The following is a 26107-nucleotide window of genomic DNA, read 5'->3' as shown; positions in this document are numbered from 1 at the left end:
TTTTCAGGGAATAATAATATGCAGCTTGGATCCAGAAGAAAAAAAAAAGCCACTCTATCTTCGGATCCAACAGAAGGGGTCACTTTTTAACCTCCTTTTAAACCTTCACAGATCTATATTGTTTGTAAACCACAGATTTCAGAATCAGGCTGCTAAATTCTTAAAGATAATAAAATGTGGCAAAAGCTTAGTAAATCGATTTATCACGTTGCAATTGCTGGTCTTCTAATCCTACATAGGGGATACAATTCTTTTTGAAGCATGGGACTGAATATTGTCAAATTAAATACCAACCACGAAAGTTTAAATTTATTACGCAAGGATGCTAAACATAATTTTTCATCTGTCATATGCTTTCCGATATTAATAAGATGAAAAAGGCCATTTATATTAAAGGCACTTGCTGTTTAAAATGAGTAAATACTAGAAAAGATTCATATCTATCTGGCAATCTGCATTGAAACCTCTGTACTGAAGAGTCCATTTACTCTGAGAGAGCATCTCAGTTTGGATAAACCTGATACTCAAAGCAGATCTCTAATTCATTTATTTAACTATGTGTGACTCAAGGAGTAGCTCTCAAATAATTCTAACATTAGATCTTGATGCATCAAAAATGGAATAATGTGGCATTGGATGAAATTACTAAGACCTGAGCACTAAAAAAAGTAAGATTTTAATAAAAGGTTATAATTTTAATCTGTCCCTCTTAATGATATCAACAAAATTCCAAGCCTCCAATGACATCATCCTAAGAAAATGGAATTTGCTGAAGCACAGTGTGGGATTTGGCAGGAGTTCACTCTTAAACCTCTAAATGGTAGGATGGATAGTCACCTATACAGTTAGTAAAAAAAAAAAAACACCTTAATATACAATTATGTTGTCAAAAGTAAGAAATGCATACAAACAACCATGCAACTGCTGCATTCATTCCATATTTGCAGAAAAGGATATGAATGTATCAAAATTTTAATAGCTATTCTTCTTATCAGGTTAAAAGGGCTTAAAATGTACAAGGCAGGCGTGGCACTAAATCTGAAGAGAGTTTTCCCTCTGTTTAATACTACAAAGGTCTGTGGAGAAAGAAAAAGAGAGAAATTATTAAAGCATGGGTATTAATCACTACACGAAACATTTTTCCAGGAAGAAATAAATAAACTCAAATGTACTTATAATTTTTTGCCTCTCAGTTTGGTCTCTAAGGCAAGAAACTTTAAGAACACACATTTTCCTTTCCCTCACCTCCCTCCCTCCCTGCCCCTGCCCCAGATTATATTATAAATAGCTGGCACTATCTTAGCAGTTTTACAAGGTGAATTTGTTTCTTTCAGAACAAGCCATTTGAATTAAACTATCTACTCCAGCTTCAGATAAGATACTGAAGTTCACTAATTTGGATTCATTAACTCAACAGATGTTTACTGAGTGCTTCGTATGTGCAGGCAATGTCCAAGATTGCCCTTGGTAGCTTATATTCTAATGGACAAGACAGGCAATAAACAGAAAAACATAGTGAATAACAAATCATATAGAACGTGCTTTTGGAAAGATGATAAGTGCTATGAAAAAAAGGGAAAAAACATCAGGGGGAGAGGGCTCGAGAGTGCCAACATCAGAGGATGGGTAGATGGAAAGATGGCAGTTTTAAAGAACGTGGCCAGGGGAAACCTCACTAAAAGAGAGATTTAAGCAAAGACTTTAAGGAAGTGACAGTGTTATTCATTGAATTGATATTTAGTAAGTTCCTACTAAGTCTGCTCTACCAGGCTTTTAAAGGAGCATTCACTAATAGCCTTGCCAAAATCATTCATTCATATTTCCCAGCATGAGTCTTCCTGTCTAGACAAACTACTTATGTCCTAGAATAAGTAACAGTTCATATATTCAATTCAATTAAAATATCTTTTAGCATCTATATTATGCCAAGCATTGTGACAAGGTCCAGGGACACAAAAGTGAGTAAAACTGCACTTATAGGGAAGATATTTATGTGAACTACTAATTATGATGCAGCGTGATAAGTACAAAGTTCAATAATAAAAATATGTGCAACATCTAAGAGGCAGCAAGAGAGATTTTTTTTTCTTGAGTGGGGAATGAAAGGGAGGAGAGTGAGCTGGGAGGTGCTCACTCTTTTATAACTAATATCTGAAAGGGGTTTAAAAGGATAAATAAACATAATGGGCAGGTAAAGGGGGAAGGGATGGCGAAAAGAGAGAAAAGCATATTCAAAGGCTCAGCAGAATGTAACTGTAGTTTCTTTTCAGGAAATTGACGAGCATATCAGTGTTGCCAAAAGACAAAATAGGAAAGGGGTAACAGCAGACTGTCTCTGCAGAACAATGCAGGGGCCTGCTGGATGGTGAGTTCCTTGGGAGACAAGGCCAGTGGCAAATATAAAGCCCCAGCATCTTACCATGTAGCTGAAAGAGCAAACGGCCTTAGAGCCTTGCTAGCTAGTTTCTTCTTTCTTTTTTTTTTTAATTAAAAGAAATACATCCTTATAGTTAAAACAAAAGCAGAACAAACGATTCCCAAAGATAACCTTGGCTGCTAGTTCCTTGCATATCCTTCCAGAAATTTGCTGTGTAAATTCAAGCATATAGATTTATCCTTAAAAAGACATATATACACACACAGATTATACTATAAATATTCTTGCATTAAAAAAAAAATGAGTCCCCATAAAGAAAAGCCTAAGACATCTTCACTAAGGTCTACCAAATGTTGAAACAATTAACACTGATGCTTCACAAACTCTTTAAAAAAACAGAAGGGAAAGGAATTCTTCTCAACTCATTGTATGACGCCTGTTGCCAAAACCAGACACAGATTTCACAAGAAAACTATACACCAATATCCCTTATGAGTACAGATGCAAATAGCTTCAACAAAATACTAGGAATCATAATATAGCAGTACACAGAAATGATTACATACCATGACCAAGTGGGACTTATCTCAGGAACGCAAAGCCGGTTTAACATATAAAAATTAATCAATGTAATATACCCTATTAATAGAATAAAGGACAACAATCACATGATCATCTCAACAAACAGAAAAAGCATTAGGAAAATCCAACATCTTTTCATGATAAAAATACTCAACAAACTAGGAATAGAAGAAAACTTCTTGAACTTGATACAGGGCATCTACAAAAAAAAAACAGACCTAATATCATACGTAATGGTGAAAAACTGAAAGCTTTCTCCTAATATCAGGAACAAGACAAGTATGTTCACTCTACTTCTGTTCAACACTGTCCTCAGAGTTCTAGCCAGGGCAATTAGGCAAATGAAATAAAAGGCACCCAGAAGGAAAAGGAAGAACTAAAACTACATTTGTACTTTTTTTAGATGACATGATCTTGTATGCAGAAAATCCTAAGGAATTTATGTATACACACACACACATACACACACATACAAAAACTATCAGAGCTAATGAGTTCAGCAAGGTTATGAGATATACAATCAATGAATAATCTGAAAATGAAATTAATAAAGCAATTCCATATCCAATAGCATCAAAACAATAAAATATTAGGAATAATTTTAATTTAAAAAGCACAAAACTTGTACACTGAAAACTATAAAATGTTGAAAGAAATGAAAGATGACCTAAATAAATGAAAAGATATCTGTGTTCATGGATTGGAAGACCTTATACTGTTAAGATGACAATATTCTCCAAATTGATCTATAGAGTCAATGTAATCCCTATCAAAATTCCAACTGCCTTTTTTTTGCAAAAATTAAGTCAATCATAAAATTTATATATGAAAATGCAAAGGCCCCAAAAGAGATAAACAACTCAAAAAAGAAAAAAAAGTTGGAAGATTCACACTTCCCACTTTCAAAATTTACTATAAAGCTACAGTAATCAAGATTGTGGTACTAGCATAAAGATATATATCAATCAATGGTATAGAACTGAAAGTCCAGAAATGAATCTATAACTCTCTGTTCAACTAATTTTTTGTAGTATTTATTACTTACATGGGAACAGGAATTAAATACATATTTTTCACAATATCACATGCAGCTGTGTGTTTATCATCACAATCGACTTTTTTTTCCCCTTTTTTGTGAAACATATATATATATACAAAAGAAACAATAGATTTCAAAGCATATCACAACAATCAGTTGTAGATCAGACTTCAGAGTTTGGTATGGGTTACAATTCCATAATTTTAGGTTTTTACTTCTAGCAGCTCTGAGATAGTTATTCAAATAATTTTTGACAAGAAGGCAAAGAAAATTCAAAGAGAACAGAACGCTCTCTTCAAAAAACGGTGCTGGGGTTGGGGCCTATTGTAAAGGGTCCTAGATTGTAAGCTCTTACAGCAGTCACATATATTCAGGAGTTGTAACTGTTATTTTTAAATTCTGAGATACTGAGCTGTTTGCATATTACCTGGTCATTTTCAGAAACTCTAGTTATTTATGTGACACCTGAGACTCAACTCTGCTTGAATTCTCTTAGTCATGAGTGGGGAGACTCAGAGTTAGAGCTCTGAAGCCATGAAAGGCAGCAGTATGCCATAGGAACCATTTAAAAGTTGAAAAGGTGATCAAACTTAAGAGTAGAGATATGAATGAAACTGGTCTGGATGGGACTAAAGGTAAATGAGAATACAGAGTAAAGGATGATATCATCCATATTTTGAAACTTCAACTTCTGTATGAGACCAATAGGAAAGATGTTTATTTGGTGCAAAACTTATATTTTGAGTAGTGCATTACCTAATTTAACTTGTATGGTCAGTTTGGCTGAACACCACAAGTACATGGGATCTTGAATAGGGCATGAGATTTTGTTGGTTTGTCCAGGTTAATGTGATGCCTGATATATCCCAGAGTGATTTGGACTATGAATAAAAAAGTATTTCAAAGTTCCCTTGGGGGACTGGGGAGAAAGGATGAAATATTCAACTCCCCATTTGGAGAAATTCTGATATTCTCGCAAGCAGTGGGGACAGCCAGCTAAGGGCTGAGCCTTAGCTCTTGGGGTTTGCATATTCTTGCAAAGGATAGTCTAAGCCCACTTAAAATTAGGCCTAAGAGTCACCCCCAGAGAACTTCTTTTGTTGCTCAGATGTGGTCTCTCTCTTTAAGCCAACTCAACAGGTGAACTCCCTGCCCTACCCCATATATGGGACATGACTCCCAGGGGTGTAAATCTCCCTGGCAACGTGGGACAGAAATCCTGGGATGAGCCAGTACCCAGTATCAAGGGATTGAGAAAGCCTTCCTGACCAAAAGGAGGAAGAGAGAAATTGGACAAAATAAAGTTTCTGTGGCTGAGAGAATTCAAACAGAGTCAAGAGGTTATCCTGGAGGCTATTCCTTTTTTTTTTTTAATATTTTTTATCATAACAACTTAACATTCAAACATATATTCTTGACATAAAAACATTCCATACATGGTGTATAATCAATGGCTCACAATATCATCACACAATTGCATACTCATCACCACGATCATTTTTTCAACATTTGCATCACTCCAGCAAACGAAATAAAAAAAGAAAAAAGAAAAACCTCATACATACCATACCCCTCACCCCTTCCTCTTATTGACCACTAGTGTTTCCATCTACCCAATTTATTTTACCCTTTGTACCCCCTATTATTTTTATCCATATTTTTTACTCATCTGTCCAACCCTGGATATAAGGAACATCAGACACAAGGTTTTCAATTACACAGTCACATTGTAAACATTATATCTTTATACAATTGTCTTCAAGAATCTAGGCTACTGGAATACAGCTCAACAGTTTCAGGTACTTCCCTCTAGCCACTCCAATACACCATAAACCAAAAAAGTGCATAAGAATAACCTCCAGGATAACCTCTCAACTCTGCTTGAATTCTCTTAGCCAATGAAACTTTATTTTGTCTCATTTATCTCTTCCCCCTTTTGGTCAAGAAGGCTTTCTCAATCTCTCGATGCCAGGTCCTGGCTTATCCTAGACTTTCTGTCCCACATTGTGAGGGAGATTTACACCCCTGGGAGTCATGTCCCATGCAGGGGGAATGCAGTGAGTTTACATGCGGAGTTGGCTGGAGGTTTTTCTTATGTATTATACAGATATCCCTTTTTAGTTTATGATGTATTGGAGTTGAGCTGTGTTCTTGAAGATAATTGCATAAAGATAAAACGTTAACAATATGATTGTATGATTGTGAAAATCTTGTGTCTGATGCTCCTTTTATCCATGGTATGGACAGATGAATAAAAAATATGGATTAAATATAAATAAATAATATGGGGGATAAGGGGTAAAATAAATTTGGTAGATGGAACTATAAGTGGTCAATTGGAGGGGCAAGGGGTATGGTATGTTTGAGTTTTTTCTTTTTATTTCTTTTTCTGGAGTGATACAAATGTTCTAAAAAATGATCATGGTGATGAGTACACAATTACATGATGATATTGTGAGCCATAGATTGTACACCATATATAGAATTTATGTGTATAAAGATTTGTCAATAAAAATATTAAAAGAAAAACAGTGCTGGGACAACTGAATATCCACGTGTAAATGAAAGAATTTGGAACTTTACTTCATACCAAATACAAAAATTAACTCAAAATTGGCTAAAATCTAACAGTAAGAGCTAAAGCTATAAACTTTATAGAAGGAAACACAGGTGTAAATGCTTGTGCTCTTGGATTAAGCAATGGTTTCTCACATATGACACCTAAAATATAAGCAACCAAAGTAAAAGATAAATTGAGCTTTATCAAAATTAAAAGCTTTTATGTACCAAATGAGATTATCAAGAGAGTAAAAGACAACTGACAGAATGAAAGAACATATTTGCAAATCATACTATATCTACTAAGCATGTAATATCTAGAATATATAAAGAACCCTTACAACTCAACAATAAGTCAAATAACCTAATTTAAAAATGAGCAAAGGATTTGAATACATACTTCTACAAAGAAGATAAACAAAGGACCAATAGGTATACAAAAAGATGGTCAGCATCATAAGTCATCAAGGAAATGCAAAACAAACTCATGAGATACTACTCCACTGTCACTAGGATGGCAATGAAAAACAAAACAAAGGAAAATAATAAGGGCTGGTAAGGATGTGGAGAAATTAGAATCCTTATACATTGCTGATGTGAATGTAAAATGGTACTGACAATTTAGAAAACAATTAAACATAGAATTACCATAGGCCCCCTAATTACACTCCTACGTATATACCCAAGAGAATTGAAAACATATGCTCAAACAAATATTTGTACACAAATAATCATAGTAGCATTACTCATAATAGCCAAAAATTGGAAACTACTCAAATGTCCATTAACGGATGAACAGATAAACAAAATATGGTACATTTATATAATGGAATAGTATTCAACTATAAAAAAGAACAGGGTAATTGATACATGCTCCAACATAGACGAACCTTGAAAATCAGCACAGTTTTATGTTAAGAGAAAGAAGCCATACATAAAAGACCACGTATTATATGATTCCATTTATATGAAATGTCCTGTTTAGCCAAATTCATACAGACAGGAAGTACATTATTGGTTGTAAGGGGTGGGGGTTATGTGGGGATGGGGAATGACTGCTAATGGGTACAAGGTACCTTTTGGGGGGTGATGAAAATGTTGTGGAATTAGAAAGTAAAGATGGTTGTACAACCTTGTGAATATTCAAAATAGCCCAAAATTACACTCTAAAATGGTGACTTTTATGTAAGTGAATTATATCTCAATAAAAAGCAAAAACCACCAAAAAACCAAAAAACAAAAACAAAAATGAGCTGCTTAAGACATTAAGAAAAAGATATAAAGAATGATACCACAAACAGCTATGAATACATCAGCTAGCCTAAGTAATAATGCCTTATCAATACCTCAACTTTCTGTATGCCTCTCTAAATATATCCCTTCTTTCCACAGAGGTAACCATTATTTTTATTTGGTTTTGAAGTCCTATTTCTTTTATGATGTACATTCAATTACTCTGAGCCTTCCCTTTTCTGAACTTTTGTATTTGGAGTTCATGCCTTTCTGGTTAGCACCCGCCTATCTGCTAACTGTACTACTTTTTTCTCAACTAGCTTTTAAGCTCTTCAAGGGCAAAAATCAATTTTGCACATCTTCCCACAGTGCCAGTGTAAGCTGAGCCCATAAGCTTACAAAAAACAGTTGTTAGTAGATTTTTAAAGGTTCTTTTCCTCTCATTTTCTATTACTTCCTTTCCTAATCTGTCAGAGCCATGCCATTCTCTCCCCAGTAAAAAAGGAGTGCTGGTACTGAGCTCACTGCACAATCCCTAATGGTTTGTTGTAATTCCTTCTGTACTAGAGTTAATTGGCTCTAGTGGGGAATACTGTAAGGAAAGCCTAATCCTAAAAGCAAAGGAAAGCAGTAGTCCTGGGATAAGGCTGAAACAGAGAAAGGGCAGAGCTATGGTGGTTTCAGGGAAGCAAACAGTCAAGGACTTCCCTGAAACTCCCTGTCTGAAGCACTTGTAACCTTCTGTTTCTACAGCAACTCCCTCTGTGAAAACACCAGGCCTTTTAAATACCTTCCTCATTCATCCTCATAATATTCCTGTGAAGTATGGGTGAAGGAGAGATTATTATCCTCTATGAACTTCACAAAAGCTCAGGAGAGGGACACCACTTATTGCAGGTCACGTAAAAAAGAGGCTGTATATTATGGTCAAGACTAGAGTCTCTTCATAGCTTCTACTGTGCTAGACTGGAAAGCAATTTAGTTGCAACATGGCAGAGAATGAAGCTGGTGTGGGGGAGATTCTCTGGTGAATGAGAAATTTGAGCCCCCAGGGTATACCACATAAAGCACCTGAACAGCAATGAAAGAAGCACTGGCCCAGGTCCCAGGACCTAAAAACCACCAGGCCAGGTCTTTCTAAAGCATCTGTCTCTGAACGCAGGCAATAGGATTTTTAATGGTAATGTACTCTGCACCTCTCTTTTCTCTTGTCTTTCTGTTTGGTCATCATGGAAACATGGGTCTTGAGATACCTCTGAGGATATTTCCTTTCACAGAAACAGTGCCTGGACAGGGTTTGATATATAATAAGTGCTTGATATGTGTCTGTTGACTGGTTAACGAACAAATGCTTGTACTGTCTGAGAGGAGCGCAAAGGAGAAGAGAAAAAAAAAAAAAGGAAACAATTAGGAAATTAAAATTGTTATACCTTAGTTGTACCAAGGTAGCTCCTAGGTGGCTAGGATTCTGAATTAGTACAGTGATGAATGGACAAGTAGGATACTAAAGAGGAAAAATATATAACCTTACAGAATTTTAAAAATATGGATCTGTAAAGGTTTTATTAGGGATGTTTTACATGTAAAGTAGAAATTTCATAATTAATTTGGGTACTGAAGTCTTCACATAGAATTAAAACAGCTTATCAGCACCACTTTCTAAATATTTATATTCTGTATCGTCATCAAGTATAAAAATGGAGATCTTTTTCTGTCCAAAGAGAAATAAACATTCAGTTCATATTACACCTTCTGAAAATGAAGATAAAGCCTCCATATTCTAAGTAGCAAGTTGCACTACAAGAAAACATACTTTATTGTTAAAACAACTAAATTTACATATATTAAATTTATATGCAGTTTATTGTAAATGAATTTTTTGCATGAAACAAGATGTTCTTCATTCTAATACAAACAGTCAATATTTACATTACTAGGAATCTCCTGTTTAACACTGGTGCTTGTAGCATTTATACAAGAGACAGAACAGTATATTCTAGGGGTCGGCAAACTTTCTCTGTAAAGGGCCAGATAGTAAATATTGTAGGCTTCTTGGGCCATACAATCTGTCTTAATTACTTGACTCTGTCACTCTAGCACAAAAGCAACCATGGACAATATGTGAACAAATGAACACGGCTGTGTTCCAATAAAACTATTTATGGGCATGGAAATTTAAATTTCATATTAACTTTCATGTCACAAAATATTATTCTTTTGATTTTTTCCAACAATTTAAATATGTAAAAACCATTCTTAGCTTGTGGGCCATACAAAAACAGCAGAGCTGATTTGGCCCAGGGGTCATAGCTGGTATACACTAACAGCTGTTCATGGCTGTGTCCAGACAGTCTACATAAGAATCATATGACTAGCTTTTTAAAATGCAGAAACCCAAGTCCCACCCCAGAGGTTCTTATTAAATAAGTCTGGAGAGGAGCCCAAGAATCTGTTCACATGGTTTTGCGGACCACCAGACTATCAGAGCATGTTGTCCTAAAACACTTAGGTATTCCTTCTTCATCTGCTTCACTTTTCTGGTGAGCCACTGCATCTTTCTGGATCTCATTTTCCCCATCAATAAAATGAGAGAGAGGGCTGTATGATGGGCATCCTCATGTCCTTCCCATTCTGACATCTATGGTTTAGAAAACACGGAGCATTCAAGATTAAGTGCAGTGAAGCATCTAACTACTACTTTGGAGGATGAAGTCTATTATTATTTATTCTTTTACATTACAGCTTGATAGATCGCTCCTGAATTAGCTATTTTGCTCCCTTAAGTTATATTTAGTTAAGTCCAAGTGATTGATGCAGCCCTGACACCTACACCATGTCAGAAGGGGGCAGTATGGAGCAGTCCCATGACTGAATTGCACTTGTGATACTTCTCCCTGCACTCTCCCCATTACTTTTTTTTTGTATGCTGTATGGCAGGGGTCACATTTCATTCTTTTTTCTGTTATTACACCACCATTCACTGAATTTTGGTTTGTTTGTTTTTGGAAAGTGTATGGGCCAGGAATCAAACCCGGGTCTCCTGCATGGCGGGTGAGAATCCTACCACTGAACTACCCTTGCACTCCCTCCCCATTACTTTTGACCTCTGTTCTTGGCAGAATGATGAATGAGGGAGGGAGAATGAATTGGAATGATTGATGCTTGTTAATTTTAACACAATATATAATCCATATATATATATGGATTTTAAGTCATTTGCATGGCTGATCAAACCTCTTATCATCATTACTGCTGGTGAGAATCCAGAAAAGGAGGTTCATCCCTTGCTCAAGGCTGTGTTCCAACACAGATCCTTCAAACTTCAACTGGAGAAGGAAGGATAAAAAGCTTTGGATTCTTTCAAGAATAGTTCTTAAGTAACAACCACTTGGTGCCCATGAAGTCCAATAATATTTTACCTAATCTGTCTTAAATTAGATCTTTGTAAAGTAAATGAGTTAAAAGGGAAACTGAAATTGAATTGTGGTTTGCTGCCCAAGGGGAAATATCAGCTAATAACAACAGCCACTAAATGTGTTTGAGCACAAGGCCCATTAAGAGCCCTGGAACAGCTCTTAACAAGTTATGGCATAAAGTATTAATAAATATGTGCCAACATGATATAAGCCTTCTGGAAAGCACAGGCTTTTTATTTTCTATTAGCAGCGTGGGGCTTAGGGCACATGATGTAACGTATCACCACTGATGGCTCAGGGTAAGATGTCTTCTCAGGGTCCACAATTAGGGAAAGGGATAATGTGCAAGGTGAAGAACAAGCAAATTCACATATATATATATATCAGACTAAATCCTAGCATACTGCAAGTATATGTAGTAAATGTACACAGTTATCACGGTACTGTGGTGCAGCCAACTTATTAGAGTTTCCCCACTCTAGGACTGGAATAAATTTTTAAGTATAAATAAGATAATAAAGAGTGCATAAATACTAAAGGACATTATATAGAAAAGTACTCATGTGAGGATGGGGAATAGCAGCCCCTGGTTTGCTGTGGGATACATGGCCCAGGAAAATTGCTCTCCACTCAACCAAGTTCTCCCGGTTTGAGAGGGTATCATCTCAGTTAGAGTAAAGGTAACCTGCAGGCATCTGACGACCCTGTGGCTATAAAGAACACCTACAGGCTCAGAGATTTAGCTAATATAAAAAGGGCAGCTGGAAACAGAGATCCTTTGACTCCATCTGGCTATATCTGTTATCAGCACTGACTTACGACTGTCACCCAGAGTCTAACCCTAGACCTCATCTGTTCTGATTTCTGAGACTACCTGACCAGTCTCATTTTTTTTTTTTTTTTTTTTTTTTTAAAGAGAGAGGGAGGAAAGGAAGGAAAGACAGAGAAGGAAGGAAAGATGGAAGGAAGGAAGGGAGGAAGAAAGGGAAACATTTTTAAACATTTTCTTGTTTTATTATATTTTGTTTGTTTGTTTGTTTTTACATGGGCTGGGGCCGGGAATCGAACCGGGGTCCTCCGGCACGGCAGGCAAGCACTCTTGCCCGCTGAGCCACCGCGGCCCGCCATTTTTTTTTTTTTTAAAGAGAGAGGGAGGAAAGGAAGGAAAGACAGAGAAGGAAGGAAAGATGGAACCAGTCTCATTTTTAGCTGACTTCTCTGGCCTTAAATTCTTGCTAGCCTAAACCCAAAATATATATACCTTATTCCCTTAAACCTATGTATCTCTTCTGAGCTAGGCAACTGATCAATTTGACTTATATAGCAGTTGTTAGCGCTTTCCTGTCTAATTAGAAATTCTTAATTCTGGTACACTCTAGTAGAAGCAAATTTTTACTGTTTATTCTGCCTATTGCTTCCAGAACATGCATGCACATAATAATAAATATAAATATAGCTGACCTGAATAAGAGCTATGTAGTAATGACAGCAGTAGCCAGTCACCCACTAATCATTAGCAATTTGTATGGAACAAATATAGAGCCAACCAATAAATGTCCTTTCAAAATTTCCATTTTAATAAAAGGAGATAAAATGCAGAATCTAAATACATTTCACTTCAGACTCAGAAGCTGTTCCCCGTAAGTCTTCTGCTGTCTCAAGGACATTCTGGGAAAGAAATAAATGACCAGTATTGTCAAAAAGACTATATCACATTGAAAAGTTTTTATGCTTTTCTTAATACTAATCTGCTTAGGGATTCACTCAAATAAAATCGCAAGATGGGTTATTATAGTTCAGTGTGTCACTGGAAGGACTTCAGCAAAAGCATAATTGGCCTGTATTTCCAGAGTACAAGTGGCCTGGTACCCAGCTGCCCTTAAAGATACTGAACAGGACATGAGAATATGGGCAAATTTTTATCGAAGGGTTTGTACTTCTGTTTAAAATTTATTCGTACTGAGAACTGAGCAAGACATACCTCTAAATCCTATATTTATTATTACTTTTAGTAATTGATAATTTCACCCATGAGTCTGTTTGAAGAAACAAGAATATTTAATACTTATTAAGCATTTGTTTTGTGGTAGGCACTCTGCAAAAGTGTTTTATATAATAATTGTCTCATGGCAACCACTCTCTGAGGTAGGTACTATTAATACCCTAGTTTTATAGATGATGAAATTGAGGCAGAGAGGCTAAGTAATTTGCCCAAGATCACACAGTTAGTAAGTGGTGAAACTGAGAACTGAACTGGGCAATCTAACTCCAAACCCTATACTCTTAATGATCAGGCCATACTACAATTAAAAGGAGCTTCAAAGCTATTAACCAAACTTAAGTCCTCATTTTACTGGCAAAGGTCAGAGTGTTCTGCCTAAGTTAGGTCACAGTGTTAGTGAGTAGGAGTAGGAGTAGGAGTTACTGGGCCCAGATCTCCTGGCTGCCAGTCTTGAGCTCTTTTCATCACATCAAGTCAGGTGGTCCAATCTCAGACTAAGAAATCTCTCTTACTTAATCCCTTTAACTCTGGCAAAAAGAAAATGCCCTAGGTGTGCCTAAAAAATCACAGAAGCTGTTAATGGTCTTTTCCCTCAGTAGTGCTTGCTGAAGACAATGCTAACAACATTTAAAGTTTGTGGCTTTACATTCTCCAAGTGCTTCTGCATACACTTTCTCATTTGGTTTGACTTTGTAACCCCAAGCCCTCCAGCCCACATTTGGAGCACCTACTCCCTTCCTGCCTACATCCTGGTCACAGGAAGCCACACCTGGTAGATCAGCAACACTGTACCGCTGCTTGATCTCTGAGCCAGCAATATGCTATGCCCCAGGGCTAAGCGATTCTAGATCTCCTACATGGCCACTTGGCCTCAGTGTCCTCCAGTATGAATTTGTCTTTGATATCCCTCCCCTTTACCTTCTTAGGGTGAGCAGAATGCAGCTGCTCTCGAGTACAAAATAATACAGGCTTATTATGTAAAATATCTTAACCCTACTACTTACTGGATTTATTCAAGAATCTGTTCTCATGCTCCTTTCTCTAGAAAGCAGCAGAGCAGAGGGATTTAGACGCTTGAGGCCAGAAAGATCTGGGGTCAAGACCTATCGTGATCTTAGGAACTTACCTAAAGTTACATAAGGTTTCCTTATTGACAAATAAGGAATGAATGAAAATAACTACATTATCTGATTGTTGCGAGAATTAAATGAAAATTCAACAAACATCCTAACACAGTGCCTGGCAAAGAATGATCACCCAAGAAATATAATTATGACACTGCTGCTGCTATTATGCAAACACTGCTACTCCTTCTGCTCTTTGGCTCCAATCATGGGGTATCCATTAGGAAACTCTAAGGATTAACATTCATGTTAATCAGTTTCCATTGCATTTGGCTCAAATCAGTAGGATACTTGTGCATAAACTACACCAAGAGACCAGGGGAGTTGGAGCCAGTGTGACTGTGCAAGGCCACACTGGCTCAAGATGGGTTCCAGAGATTATTTCAGGTCTGAGAATTCTAGAAGTGGAAGAAAATTAAAAATGCCTTAGTGTATACAACATTGGAATTCAACTTGACTCACTAACTTTATCTCCTGTCTTACTAAATCACATCCCATGCTCCAGTTACAACTAAACTCACTCTTTAAAACAATTCAACTTGTGTGCCTGGACTATTTCTCCCCCTCCTTTCCAACAGATGATTTTTTTTTTTAACCAGACTTTAATATTTTAAGGTCCAACTCAAATATTACCTTCTCTGTGACGATAGCACCATTCAACACTTTCAAACAAAATTGTCATTCCCTCCTGTGTATCACCACACCACTTTGTACTTACTTCTACGGGAGCAGTTAACATAGTATAATGTAATTTCTGTTTATGTATCAGTGACTCTCATTGGACCCTGAAGGCAGCAGCTTTATCTTCCATCCACTGTGACCTTCTAAGTTTAGCAAGCAGAGTACATAATATGGTGCTCACCTGACACATGGTAGACACTCACACAGGTTTGTGGGATGTATGAGTGGATCACTTAAATATGAGGAAATGGTATGGCTAAATTCAACTAACCTTAAACTATATCCAACTGCTACTAGGTGCCCAACTGAAACTATACGGTCATCTTTCTACTCCTTAACTCATCCATCCACAAAATTCAATTTTTTTTTTTTTTTTAACATGGGCAGGCACCGGGAATCGAACCCGGGTCCTCGGGCATGGCAGGCAAGTACTCTTACCTGCTGAGCCACTGTGGCCCGCCCCACAAAACTCAATTTTAATTTGAAAAGCAAAGATCTGGTACGAAACAAATGAACTGAAAACTGTATGCTAACTTCCTGTTAGGGCAGTGCAAAATGACAGATAATTATCTGAAAATGATAGTTAAAAAAAACCCAAAAATCATTCAGCCATATATTCTATCAAGACAGCAAGGTATGGCAGAAAGACTGTGAATATTAAATTCATACATGCCAGGATCTAAACCTGCCTCTACCACACAACCAGCTGAGGGAATGTGAGCAAATAAATCAATATTTCTGAGTTACAATTTTTTCTTACTTGTAAAAATGTGCACTATTCTACTAAGATCTCCTTGAAATTAGAATCTCAAGGACTATGGAAAAGTGGGGAGTCTATAACAATATCTAGCATTTTAGTAGGGCCATCAACAAATAGAAAATAAAAGAAGATAAGCAGGTTTGAGGGGAGAAAATCAGTTAGTTTTGAACACACTGAGTTTGAATTTGGGAAATCCAGATAGAGATGCCTGGCAAGCTGTTGAATATTTAAGGAAGAGTCTAGATTGGAGAGAGTTTCAGGAGTCCTGGTGTTGAGAGACTAGATGAGATCATCCAGGGAGAGTGTGTCAGATGAGAGGAACACGGGTGAGGAATGAACCCAGGAGAATAGCAACATTTAAGGGAAAAGTGGAGGAAGAGAACCAATAAAAGAAAAAGAGAAATAGAGATATACAAAGAATTAAGCTAAGGATGGAAAGAGCTGCAAGAATCAGGGATAATCAACAATGTCAAATATGGCAAAGAGGTTCAGTGAGATAAGAAGTGAGAAAAAAAAATTCTTTAGATTTGGAAATTTGAGGTTATGAAGCATCTCATCTTGAGAATGGCAATAGAGAAGTGAGGATCAGAGCCAAGCCACAAGGATGGAGGGGTGAGTGGGAGATGTACAGGTAGTGACGATGAGTAAAGACTTCTCTCCAAAAGTTTCAATAGCATGAGAAGATTAGCAGGGGATATGAGGACAAGTGAGGGTTCACTCAGATGGGAGAGGATTGAACATGTTTCTTGGATGAGGAAGGAATCAACATGAGAGGGATAGATGAAAAATATAAAAAGAGAGGGATAACTGAGAAAGTAAAGTTCCAAAGGTAAGAAGGAGGGATCAAAGACAGGGAAAGGGATTGAACTCAAAGAGTAAATGGCACACCTCATCCTCTGAAATATTAAAAATCTTTAATGTGAGCTTGATTCTATAGACCAAATTATGCAGGCTCAACTGAGTGCTAGGAAGAGAAGTACATCTTCAGAGCTTCAACCAAAATTCTACAGCTAGAATCAGAGTTGGCAGAAATTGTCAATTCTAATCCAACTGTGTCAAACAGGGTTATATGTAAAGAATCATGTATAGCTCCTATGTAAATTTGGAAATCATTAGTAAAAGAGGCATCCTTCTTTATCATTATGACACAATCTTATTCTCCTGGAGTAGGAAAGGGCCTAAAACTCTGGTTAATCATAGTCAGAATAAGATCAATATCATTGTAATGGTTGAGCCATCCTCCAACATTTAAATGGTCATTATTAAATTACCCCCCACTCAACAGGTCAATTTTTATTAGAATAAAAAGATTTCATAACCTATATCCTGGAAAAACCAGTTAGAGCACCACAACCTCTACAGTACCTATATCATCTTAAGTAGAGTATAATACTAGGACAGCCATGAAAATGTACCACTCATGTCTGCTGCAGGCTACATAAATGACTGATGTTCCTAGCTGCTACCCCTCTGGATCCTCTACCTTGTCAGTATAGAGGCCAAGGGCTGCTTGGGGTCTGCAACTCCTTACCTAAGCACAGCAAGAATATAAGGTAGGTCCATTCCAACAAGAGGCAGGGCTCCTCCAATGGGTGACTTAGGCTTCAGGATTCTCCATTGGCTAAGCTGAGCCCTTTTTAGAATTACACTGCAGTCTTAAGACTCTTCCTACCCAAAACTTCCTCTTTGTCTCTCTCTTTCTACAGGTTTGGGAGCTGTATAACACATACTCTGAAGACTCCCCCTGCCTTCTCCTACTCCCTCCTTTAATACATTTCTTCCACATCTAATAAAGTCTTGGAGTCTGTTTCTTAGAGGAGCTGAATGAACAGAAATACTAAATAGACAAATGGACTTTTTAAGCACTAAGGACAGTCTTCCTTTAAGATTTTCTCTTTTTTTAAATAACTGTTTAAATATTTGATTTTTATTTTAAACTTCTGTAGCTGCAGTATTATTGAATGAGTGGGAGGCAAGGCCTCCACCAACAAAGATGGCTCTAGAAGGTTTGTGTTAAGTAAACTGACCAACTATTAAAAGCTGCCAGTGCAAGGTATTTCCCTACGATGCACAGTAATTCAGGAATTAACTTGCATGTCCTTAGGTTACAAAAATATGCTAGTTAATGACCAAAATGGAAATGTAAGATGGCTGAGTAGGTAAGCACAAGCTAGACTGATGCATTCTGTGAAGTAAAAGGGTAGATATGAGTCAAATGAAAAAAAAGGTAAAGAAAGGACTCTTGCTGGCTGGTGAAGCTACAACTTGTGGTTGGGGTGCTTTAGTGGCATGTCATGGCACCCAGCTTCAACTGGGCTCTCACTGCTGCTCAACGGTTCTCTTATTCATATCCTGTTGACTCACTGACCAATTCCCACCAGGAGTCATTTCAAAACTTTCCCACTTTCCCAAGATTACTAGACCCTTACTTTCCTCCTCATTCAGTGGATGGCATTATATTCTATTTTATTAAGGAGACCATCTACCCTGAACCATCATCTCCTTTTTCTTTCTATTGCTAAATCCTGTAAACCTGTCTTCCCCTTCTTTCCAGTCAAAGGAAGGTACAACCTTCTATCTTTTCAAGGCGACCTTCCCTCCAACCATACTCTTGATTCCACCACTTCCCATCTTTTTTAAAACCTCGTTCTGTGAATTCTTTCTTTTTTTCCTTTAACTTTCACATTCTCCCCTACTTCCAACTGGCTCTTATTTTACTAACTAAAAACTTCTTTTCCTTACCAGCGTTTCCTTACCATTAATCACAAAACTCTATCAATTCCATCTTTATAATAATTCTTAAATTTATCCATTTCCCTCAACTTCTACTTCCACCAGTACAATTCTGACCCTTCTTACCTCAAGGCTGGTCTCTCTGGCCCAGTTCTTTTCCTCCTCTGGTCTATCCTTTATTACTCTAAACTCCATATTTATCTCCCTAAAACACAGCGTAGATCTCATAGCGTTAACCCACGCAAAAACTTTAGTAGTTACTCTACTGCTTATCAAGTAAAGACTAAACTTCTTAGTTGAACATTCTAAATCCTCCACAATCTGGCTCCGGTTCTTCTTTTCCAGTCTCATCTCCCACTGCTCCTCAGTCCTTTCTCCACATTCCAATAAAATTAGACTCTTCAGCATTTTCTTACTATGTCCTTCTGTGTCTGACTCTGAGCTTTTGTTCATATTGTTCTCTCTGCCTAGAATGCCTTATTTATCCCTCTTTTCCAAAATCCAGGCCCAATTCAAATACTACTCTTACCGTGAAGCTATCCTGGGGCCTAATGGTTATAAAATAACACTGTTATAAACCTCTTAAGGGTAAATAATAGACTTTATCAATCTTTGTTCCCCCTTGAGAATCCAATAATGCCTCACATGTAGGAAGTAATCAAGAAGTATTTGTTGAATAAATGGATCACATTTTATGTGAGGCAACCCAAATTGGGATATATTCTATGTCAGTTTATCTTGTTTCTTTTACAGTCAATTAATGCAGAGAAGGTAACACAACTCACACAACCAAGAAAAATACCAAAATACTTAATGAAGGTAGAACATGACAGAAGCACTAAGAACATTCAGGAAATAACACCCTTTCTAATACATACTTGAGAGCAATGAATCAAGAAGAGATTCAGCATTATGTGGATGTGGTTACCTAAGCACCGATAAAGTCCCTTCTAATTCTAAGAGTCTGTGTTTCTACAAGAGGAACAACACTGGTAGCACCCAAAAATAGTTCTCCAGCCCTCTGAAACTCTCTCTAAAACATAAGGAAACCTATTTCTTAATTCACCTCGTAGCCCCTAAAGGAATTCGTTGAGAAAGGAAGAGACATTGGTTATCAGTCTTTTCTTCCCTAGAGTTCAGTTCATTTTGATAGATAGGAAAATTTTCATTAGGAAAAAAAATCATAATGTCACCTTTCATATCATAGCACTTAGGAATGTAAAAAAGTGTATTCATATGCATTATTCTCATAGGATTAATTAGTTCATTCAACAAATACTGACTGAGCGTTTACTATAGGGGAGGCACTGCTCTAGCTGATGAAGATACAGAAAGACAGACCAATAAGCAAATCTATTATATGCTAGGTGTTAAGCGCTATGGAGAAAAAAATGAAGCAGGATTGGGTTACAGGCTGTTGTACTGTAGTCAAGAAATGATCTTCACAACAACCCAGTGAGATAAGTGAGCTTAACAGCTACTGGCATAATCTTCATTTTTTGATGGGGAAACTGAGACCATAAATGGTTAAAAGACATGCCTAACTGAAATCACCTAGAATTACATGAGAATGGGTTCAGAATAAAAAATTTCCCAATTCTTGGTCTATTGCTAGAGCTATGAAAGATAGGGAATATTTAATTGATTGGAATATTTACTAAATCCCTAGATATGGTCCTTGAGAAGTAGAAAAGAACTTCATACATGCCCATCATTAATCCATTGCCCTAAAAATGAGTCATCTCACAATGGCTCACAGCATTGACCTCAATTTGATTTGGTGAATAAAATAACTTAAACACTGTAAAGTGTTTTTTCAATGACAGAAAAAACCAACATTTTAAAATATGTAGTATATATTTAAAACAGAAAGCAGTATCTAGGCTTATTGTACAATAGCAGGCAAAACAACACTTCATTAGCAATACTTCCAATCACACCTAATAAATATACGCTCTCCTTAACTGCCTGCTTTCTGACTGCATACTTGTTGGAAGTGCCTGAAAATAGATTCAGCAAGGGTTTTCTGCCAGGGGTTCATGGGACCACATATATTAAAAAAACTTAGAATTTAAGGAAGCCGGTACCATTAGTATTAGCTAAAGAGAAGAGTGAAAAAATTGTTGGGACATTTACCTGCCATACCTAATGAATTAAACCTGAAGTCTACCTGTTTTCCAATGGGGGTACGAGGATTTTAACATAGTAGAGAAATTCACAGGGAGGAATCAGTTCTGGTGTAGGAGAATCAATTAGGCTATCAGAAAGAGGAGGTCACTGGGCTGGGTCTAAGTAGAATGTCAGAAGGTGAAGAAGGTAAAGGACAGAGTACATTGCAAAAGGAGGGGATAGAGACCAGAAAGCAGGGGGACACTGAGCTAACAGAAAGTATTTTACCACAGTTCAAACAAACACAATATGTGTACCATATCACACCTGCTAGGATGGCTATTATTTTAAAAACTGAAAATAACAACTGCTGGTGAGGATGCAGAGAAATAAGAACTCTAATACATTGTTGGTGGGAACGTAAAATGGTACAGTCACTATGGAAAACAGTTTGGTGGTTCCTCAAAATGTAAAACATAGAATTACCATGTGACCCAGCAATTCTACTTCTTGGTATAAACCCAAATTAGCTGAAAGAAGGAACTTGGGCAGATGTTTGTATAACAATGTTCAAAGCATTATTCACAAGAGCCAAAAGGAGGAAGCAACCAAGTATCCATCAGCAAATGAATGGCTAAACAAAATATGGTATATACATGCAATGGCATATTATTCAGCTATAAAAAGGAATGAAGTTCTGATATATGTTATAATATAAATGAACTCTGAAGATATAGTGTTGAATGAAATAAGCCAGACACAAAAGGACAAATACTGAATAATCTCACTTATATGAGATAGCGAGAATATACAAATCTGTAGAGACAGAAAGTAAATTACAAGTTATTAAAGTTGTAGGGGATGGTGAATGGAGAGTTTATGTATAATGGATACAGGGTTTCTGTTTGAAGTGACAGAAAAGTTTTGGTAATGGATGGTGGTAATTATGGTAACACAACATTGTTAATGTGATTAACACCACTGAATTACATATTTGAAAGTAGTTAAAGCGGGAAATTTTATGTTGTACATATTACCACAAATTTTTTTTTAAAGACAGACTAAAGAGACAATGACAATTAAATGCAGTATATGATTCTGGACTAGAACTAACAGTGGAGGAGAAAATGCCCCAAGCACATTATTGGGACAACTAAAAAGATTGGAATATAGACTGTATACTTTATATTAATGTTAAATTTCTTGAACTTGATAACTATATTTAATGTGGTTATATAAATGAATATTCCTATTCTTAGGAAATATTGTGCTAAAGGAGCATGAAGTATGCAGTCTACTCTCAAATGCTTAGAAAAACAGGTAGGCTGATACATAGATGGATATAGAAAGGGTGGCAAAATGCTAAAAGGCAGTAAATCTGGGTATTTCGGTAGGGGGTTCTGCCAGTTTGAATCTTGTGTACCCCAGAAAATCCATGTCCTTGAATTCTCATTCAACATTGGTAGGTGGAACCTTTCTGATTGTTTCCAGGGAGATGTGACCCGCCCAACTGTGGGTGGTAACTTTTGATTAGATGGTTTCCATAGAGATGCGTCTCCATCCATTGAAAGTGGGGTTCCTTACTGGAGCCCTTTAAGAGGAAACCATTTTGGGAAAAGCTTGAGAGCCCACGCAGCCAGAGGCCATTGGAGTTGAAGAAGGAAAACGCCCCCGGGGGAGCTTCATGAAATAGGAAGCCGGGAGAGAAAGCTAGCAGACTTCACCCTGTGCCCTTCCAGCTCAGAGAGAAACCCCAAACTTCATCAGCCTTTTTAGAGTGAGGCAACCTCATGTTGGTGCCTTAATTTGGACATTTTCACTGGCTTAGAACTGTAAACTTGCAACTTAATACATTCCCCCTTTTTAAAAGCCGTTCAATTTCTGGTCTATCACATGCCGGAAGCTTGCAAACTAGAACAGGTGTATATGGAGTTCTATGTATTGTTTTTATAATATTTTTGCAGCTTTCCTGTAGTTTTGAAATTATTTCAAAATAAGAAATTTAGAAAAATACAATACGTGATTGACAAAAGTGTGACATACAATTAGAGAGATACAGACATATGCTCAACTCTACTTTGCATATAGTGTAGATAAGAAAATCGAAGTCCAGGGAATATGTTATTTGGTCAAGGGCAAAATAGAGGTAAAGCTGGAACTAAAACCAAGTTTCCCAGTAGGTGCTCTTTCCAGTATATCATTTGGACTACAAATTAGCAATAGATTTTGGTGGGTAGGAGATAATCTTCCTTTAAAAGGTAACAATATGAAATTGGTGCATAGGAGACAAGATCAGAGACAGAAACTCTTGTTTCTTACTGCTCAAGAAATGTCTTCATTTTCAGAATATGCCTTGCACATGCCTGGCTATTTGGTGAAGTTGCCAGACCCACTGATTCCAAATGCATGAAAGTGGTGAAACTGTTTAGTGAACAGCCTTTGGCTAAGAGGAAGGAGACCTATGAATGGTATTCAAATCACAACACTTATTTTGCACTCATGGGGATACTCTTGTTTTCATGGTCTCTACAGAGATGACCTTCGAGATTTTAAAGATGAGCACTTGTGACTAAAGAAGCTCTGTGGAAAGGGGAAACCAAGGAAAGGAGAAGGGAAAAGACCAGCAAAAAGGAAACAGCGTTGGTATATCAAGAGAGACAATCTCTCCTTCAACAATTGAAAGCAGAAGAAAGTGTATTTATTGTTTTCCACATATTATAGGAATGGTATCTTCCTAAATGGAAGGTTATTTGGAGGAACACAATCATCTCCACACTGAAGTCCAATCCAGTTAAACTGTGACTGGTTTCCTGAACACATTCTAACTCTGCAAATTTTTTTTGGCTTTGGTTTTGTAATATGAGGTTTACCTAATTCTTTACAGAAATGAATACATAAATTATTGTTTAATGACTTGTTTGGGGGTAAAGTTGGGATATCGGAGTAGTGGAGAGGAGAATTCATTAAATGAGTATCCTGTAGTTCCCTCATTAAAAAAAAAAAAGGTATACATGTGTAGAGAGGTAAGTTAGTTGCCTTAAGATCACATATCCAGTCAAACTGCTAGACTGATACTGAACCCAAGTCTCTGGAGCAACTTGCTAAGGGTTGTAAGTCTACTCAGAGCTCCTTTACCTGAGAAGATACAATTATGGGGCTGAATGTGAATGCTATTCTTTCCCCTGGAAGTTGCTCTTAGGACGCATTCTAAGAAAGGGTAAATAGACCACAGGGATGAACAGGGATGGAAGTAAAAAAAAGCAAAAATACATTACATTGAACTGAGAGTTTTGAGGAATGAGTTCTGCTCCTGGTTCTACTACTAAATGGGGTGACTGATTTTTGACGAAGTACTTCACTTCATTTATAATATTCATAAAATGAGGAGCCTGGACTACATGGCGTCTCATGCCACCAAATTCTAATATACTATGATTCTAAGTGGACTCCACCTTGCAGAGAAAGGTATACATGAAAAGTTCAAGGTACACTGAATTTTGGGAAGCCACATATAATTTTTTAATGCCAAAGGAAAGTGTTCTATTTAAAGGCATATTAATCAATCCTATAATTTAAATGATTTTTGTTTATAGAACTTTTTATAATACTGTATATCCATTAAGCAAAAAGAACATACATATCAATTATCAGTTCTAAGAAATGGGAAAAGCGGTAGGAGTCAGCTCTCATGGCCTTCTTTCAACATAATCCATAGATTTTCTTGCTGCCCTCCTAAGACAGTTATTAGAATACACATGGTCATTTTAAATGTAACAAGTTATTATTAAGTATTGGGTAGTATTTTTTGTGGTGAAGATAGAGGGATACTTTAAGCAGTAGCTTAAATCAAAGATTCAAAAAGTCCTTGATTTGATTCACTAAAAAAAGCAGAAGGAAGAAAGAAATCAATTGAGAATTTACATTGATAAAACTTAAGATTCCATAATTTGAAAAAGGGAAAACAAGTAACAAAATCTAGAAGACTTAAATAGGCTTAAGAAAATAGTAAGAAGAACACTAAAAACAAAGGCATTCAGAGAAGTTCGAGTTCCTTAAAATACACATTTGTTTTTACTTATATGTACATAAAGAAACTCTGGAAGATACAATTAATAGTAGCTACCTGTACAGGGAGATAGGAAATGGGCAGATGATGAACAGGAGTAAAAGGGAAACTACTTTTTACTGCACACCTTTGAATTTTTAACCATGTAAATATATCATCTATTTTAAAAATTAAATAAATAAATGCAAATGTTTCTTAAATTTAATTACTTGCTACAAACAGTGGAAAACAAGAGAGTCAAAGAAATGAGTCACTGTTTAAAGCATGAAAAAGTAAAGAAAATTTAAAGTTGTAGCATTGGAAGGCTTGAGTCAATTCAAAGATAGGATAATCCAGGTTGTTTGCAGGGACCAGCTGGGGAAGTCAATGTGAACACAACACAGACAACCTTGCTGGGGATCTGCGAAGCTTATGACAGCTCAAACCAGCACCAGCTGGAAGAGGAGTCTCCTGAAAATGTGATAAAGAACTTTTAGGTTCCTGCATTCCTAGAAAATATGAAATCCACAACGGATAAAATCAGAACTTTAATAATAAGAAACTAGTCTTTCTAACCCCTAAAGGGAGGATTGAAGGGGAAATGAGAAATAAGTTTCTATAAAAATTAATCAGAAAATCAGACCTATGAAGAAAGGATAAAGGAATCCAGGAACTTGTATCATGCAGCAAAGAGAAGAGATTCTATTTTGCCAAGGATTATTTAAGGCGGCCCTTGGAAAACAAATAGAAAGGAATGCCCTCTTAAAGTCATTTCTATTCCTATGATTTTTTTGATTTGTGGGTTAATTCCCACTGTGCTTCCTTGTAGAAAAGGCCTTGCTAATTTAGTCTAGTGAAAGGCCTAGTTAGTAAAAAGCATTAGCAATGCCAGTGAAGTTTTGCACATAAAATTTAGCAAGCATATTATTTTTAATCAACTTAGAATCCCTTCATTTAAAGGTACAATGAACACTTCTGAAGTGCTTGCTAGCAATGTTCTTCCATGACATGGATGGTAGTCTGTTTGTTTTATAAAAATCATTAAGTTATGCATTTATATTTTATAAACTTTTTTGCATGATGGTATAATTCACAATTTATACAAAGCATTTAAAAAGTACAATTAAGGTTATCCCTTCCAGGAAGAGTTTACCCTTGTGGGGAGGCCAAAGGCCAATGTCAGACTTTCTATCATAAAAAGTCAGTCGCCAAATGGAGCTTCATCAGCAACAATCTGTCCTATTCAAGAAATCACAGTGATAAGGGCCCCATTTGCCCACCCTCTTCGGCCAGTCCTTACTCCCAAGTCAGTGTGCTGAAATCAGAGGGACTGGGAATGTAAAGAGGTTGTCTTTCCATGTCAGACACAAGGAAAAAAGGGATGCAAAAGAAAACCAGGCTTTGGCAACTAGTATCTCCACATATTTTTCACATATTGAGTCAGGGT

The 26107-nt window shown here is 36.8% G+C and overlaps 1 protein-coding gene across 6 annotated transcripts in view; it reads right to left on the bottom strand.

The window, feature by feature from the left end:
- SCN8A (sodium voltage-gated channel alpha subunit 8) overlaps positions 1-26107 on the bottom strand; it is a 187130-nt gene that overhangs the window by 99519 nt on the left and 61504 nt on the right. For all 6 annotated transcript variants that reach the window (XR_013155653.1, XM_077110725.1, XM_077110724.1 and 3 more), the window contains exon 3: positions 959-1076. Coding sequence is in view for 5 of the 6 variants with exons in the window: in XM_077110725.1 (XP_076966840.1) it covers positions 959-1076 (118 nt within the window). In the remaining variant the exon portion in view is untranslated. The remainder of the gene's footprint in view (positions 1-958; positions 1077-26107) is intronic.

This window comes from Tamandua tetradactyla, chromosome 7 (assembly GCF_023851605.1).
Source record: "Tamandua tetradactyla isolate mTamTet1 chromosome 7, mTamTet1.pri, whole genome shotgun sequence".
In the NCBI taxonomy this organism is placed as follows: Eukaryota; Metazoa; Chordata; class Mammalia; order Pilosa; family Myrmecophagidae; genus Tamandua; species Tamandua tetradactyla.
Note: the sequence above shows the minus strand (reverse complement) of the source record. Positions and strands in the feature narration are given on the sequence as shown.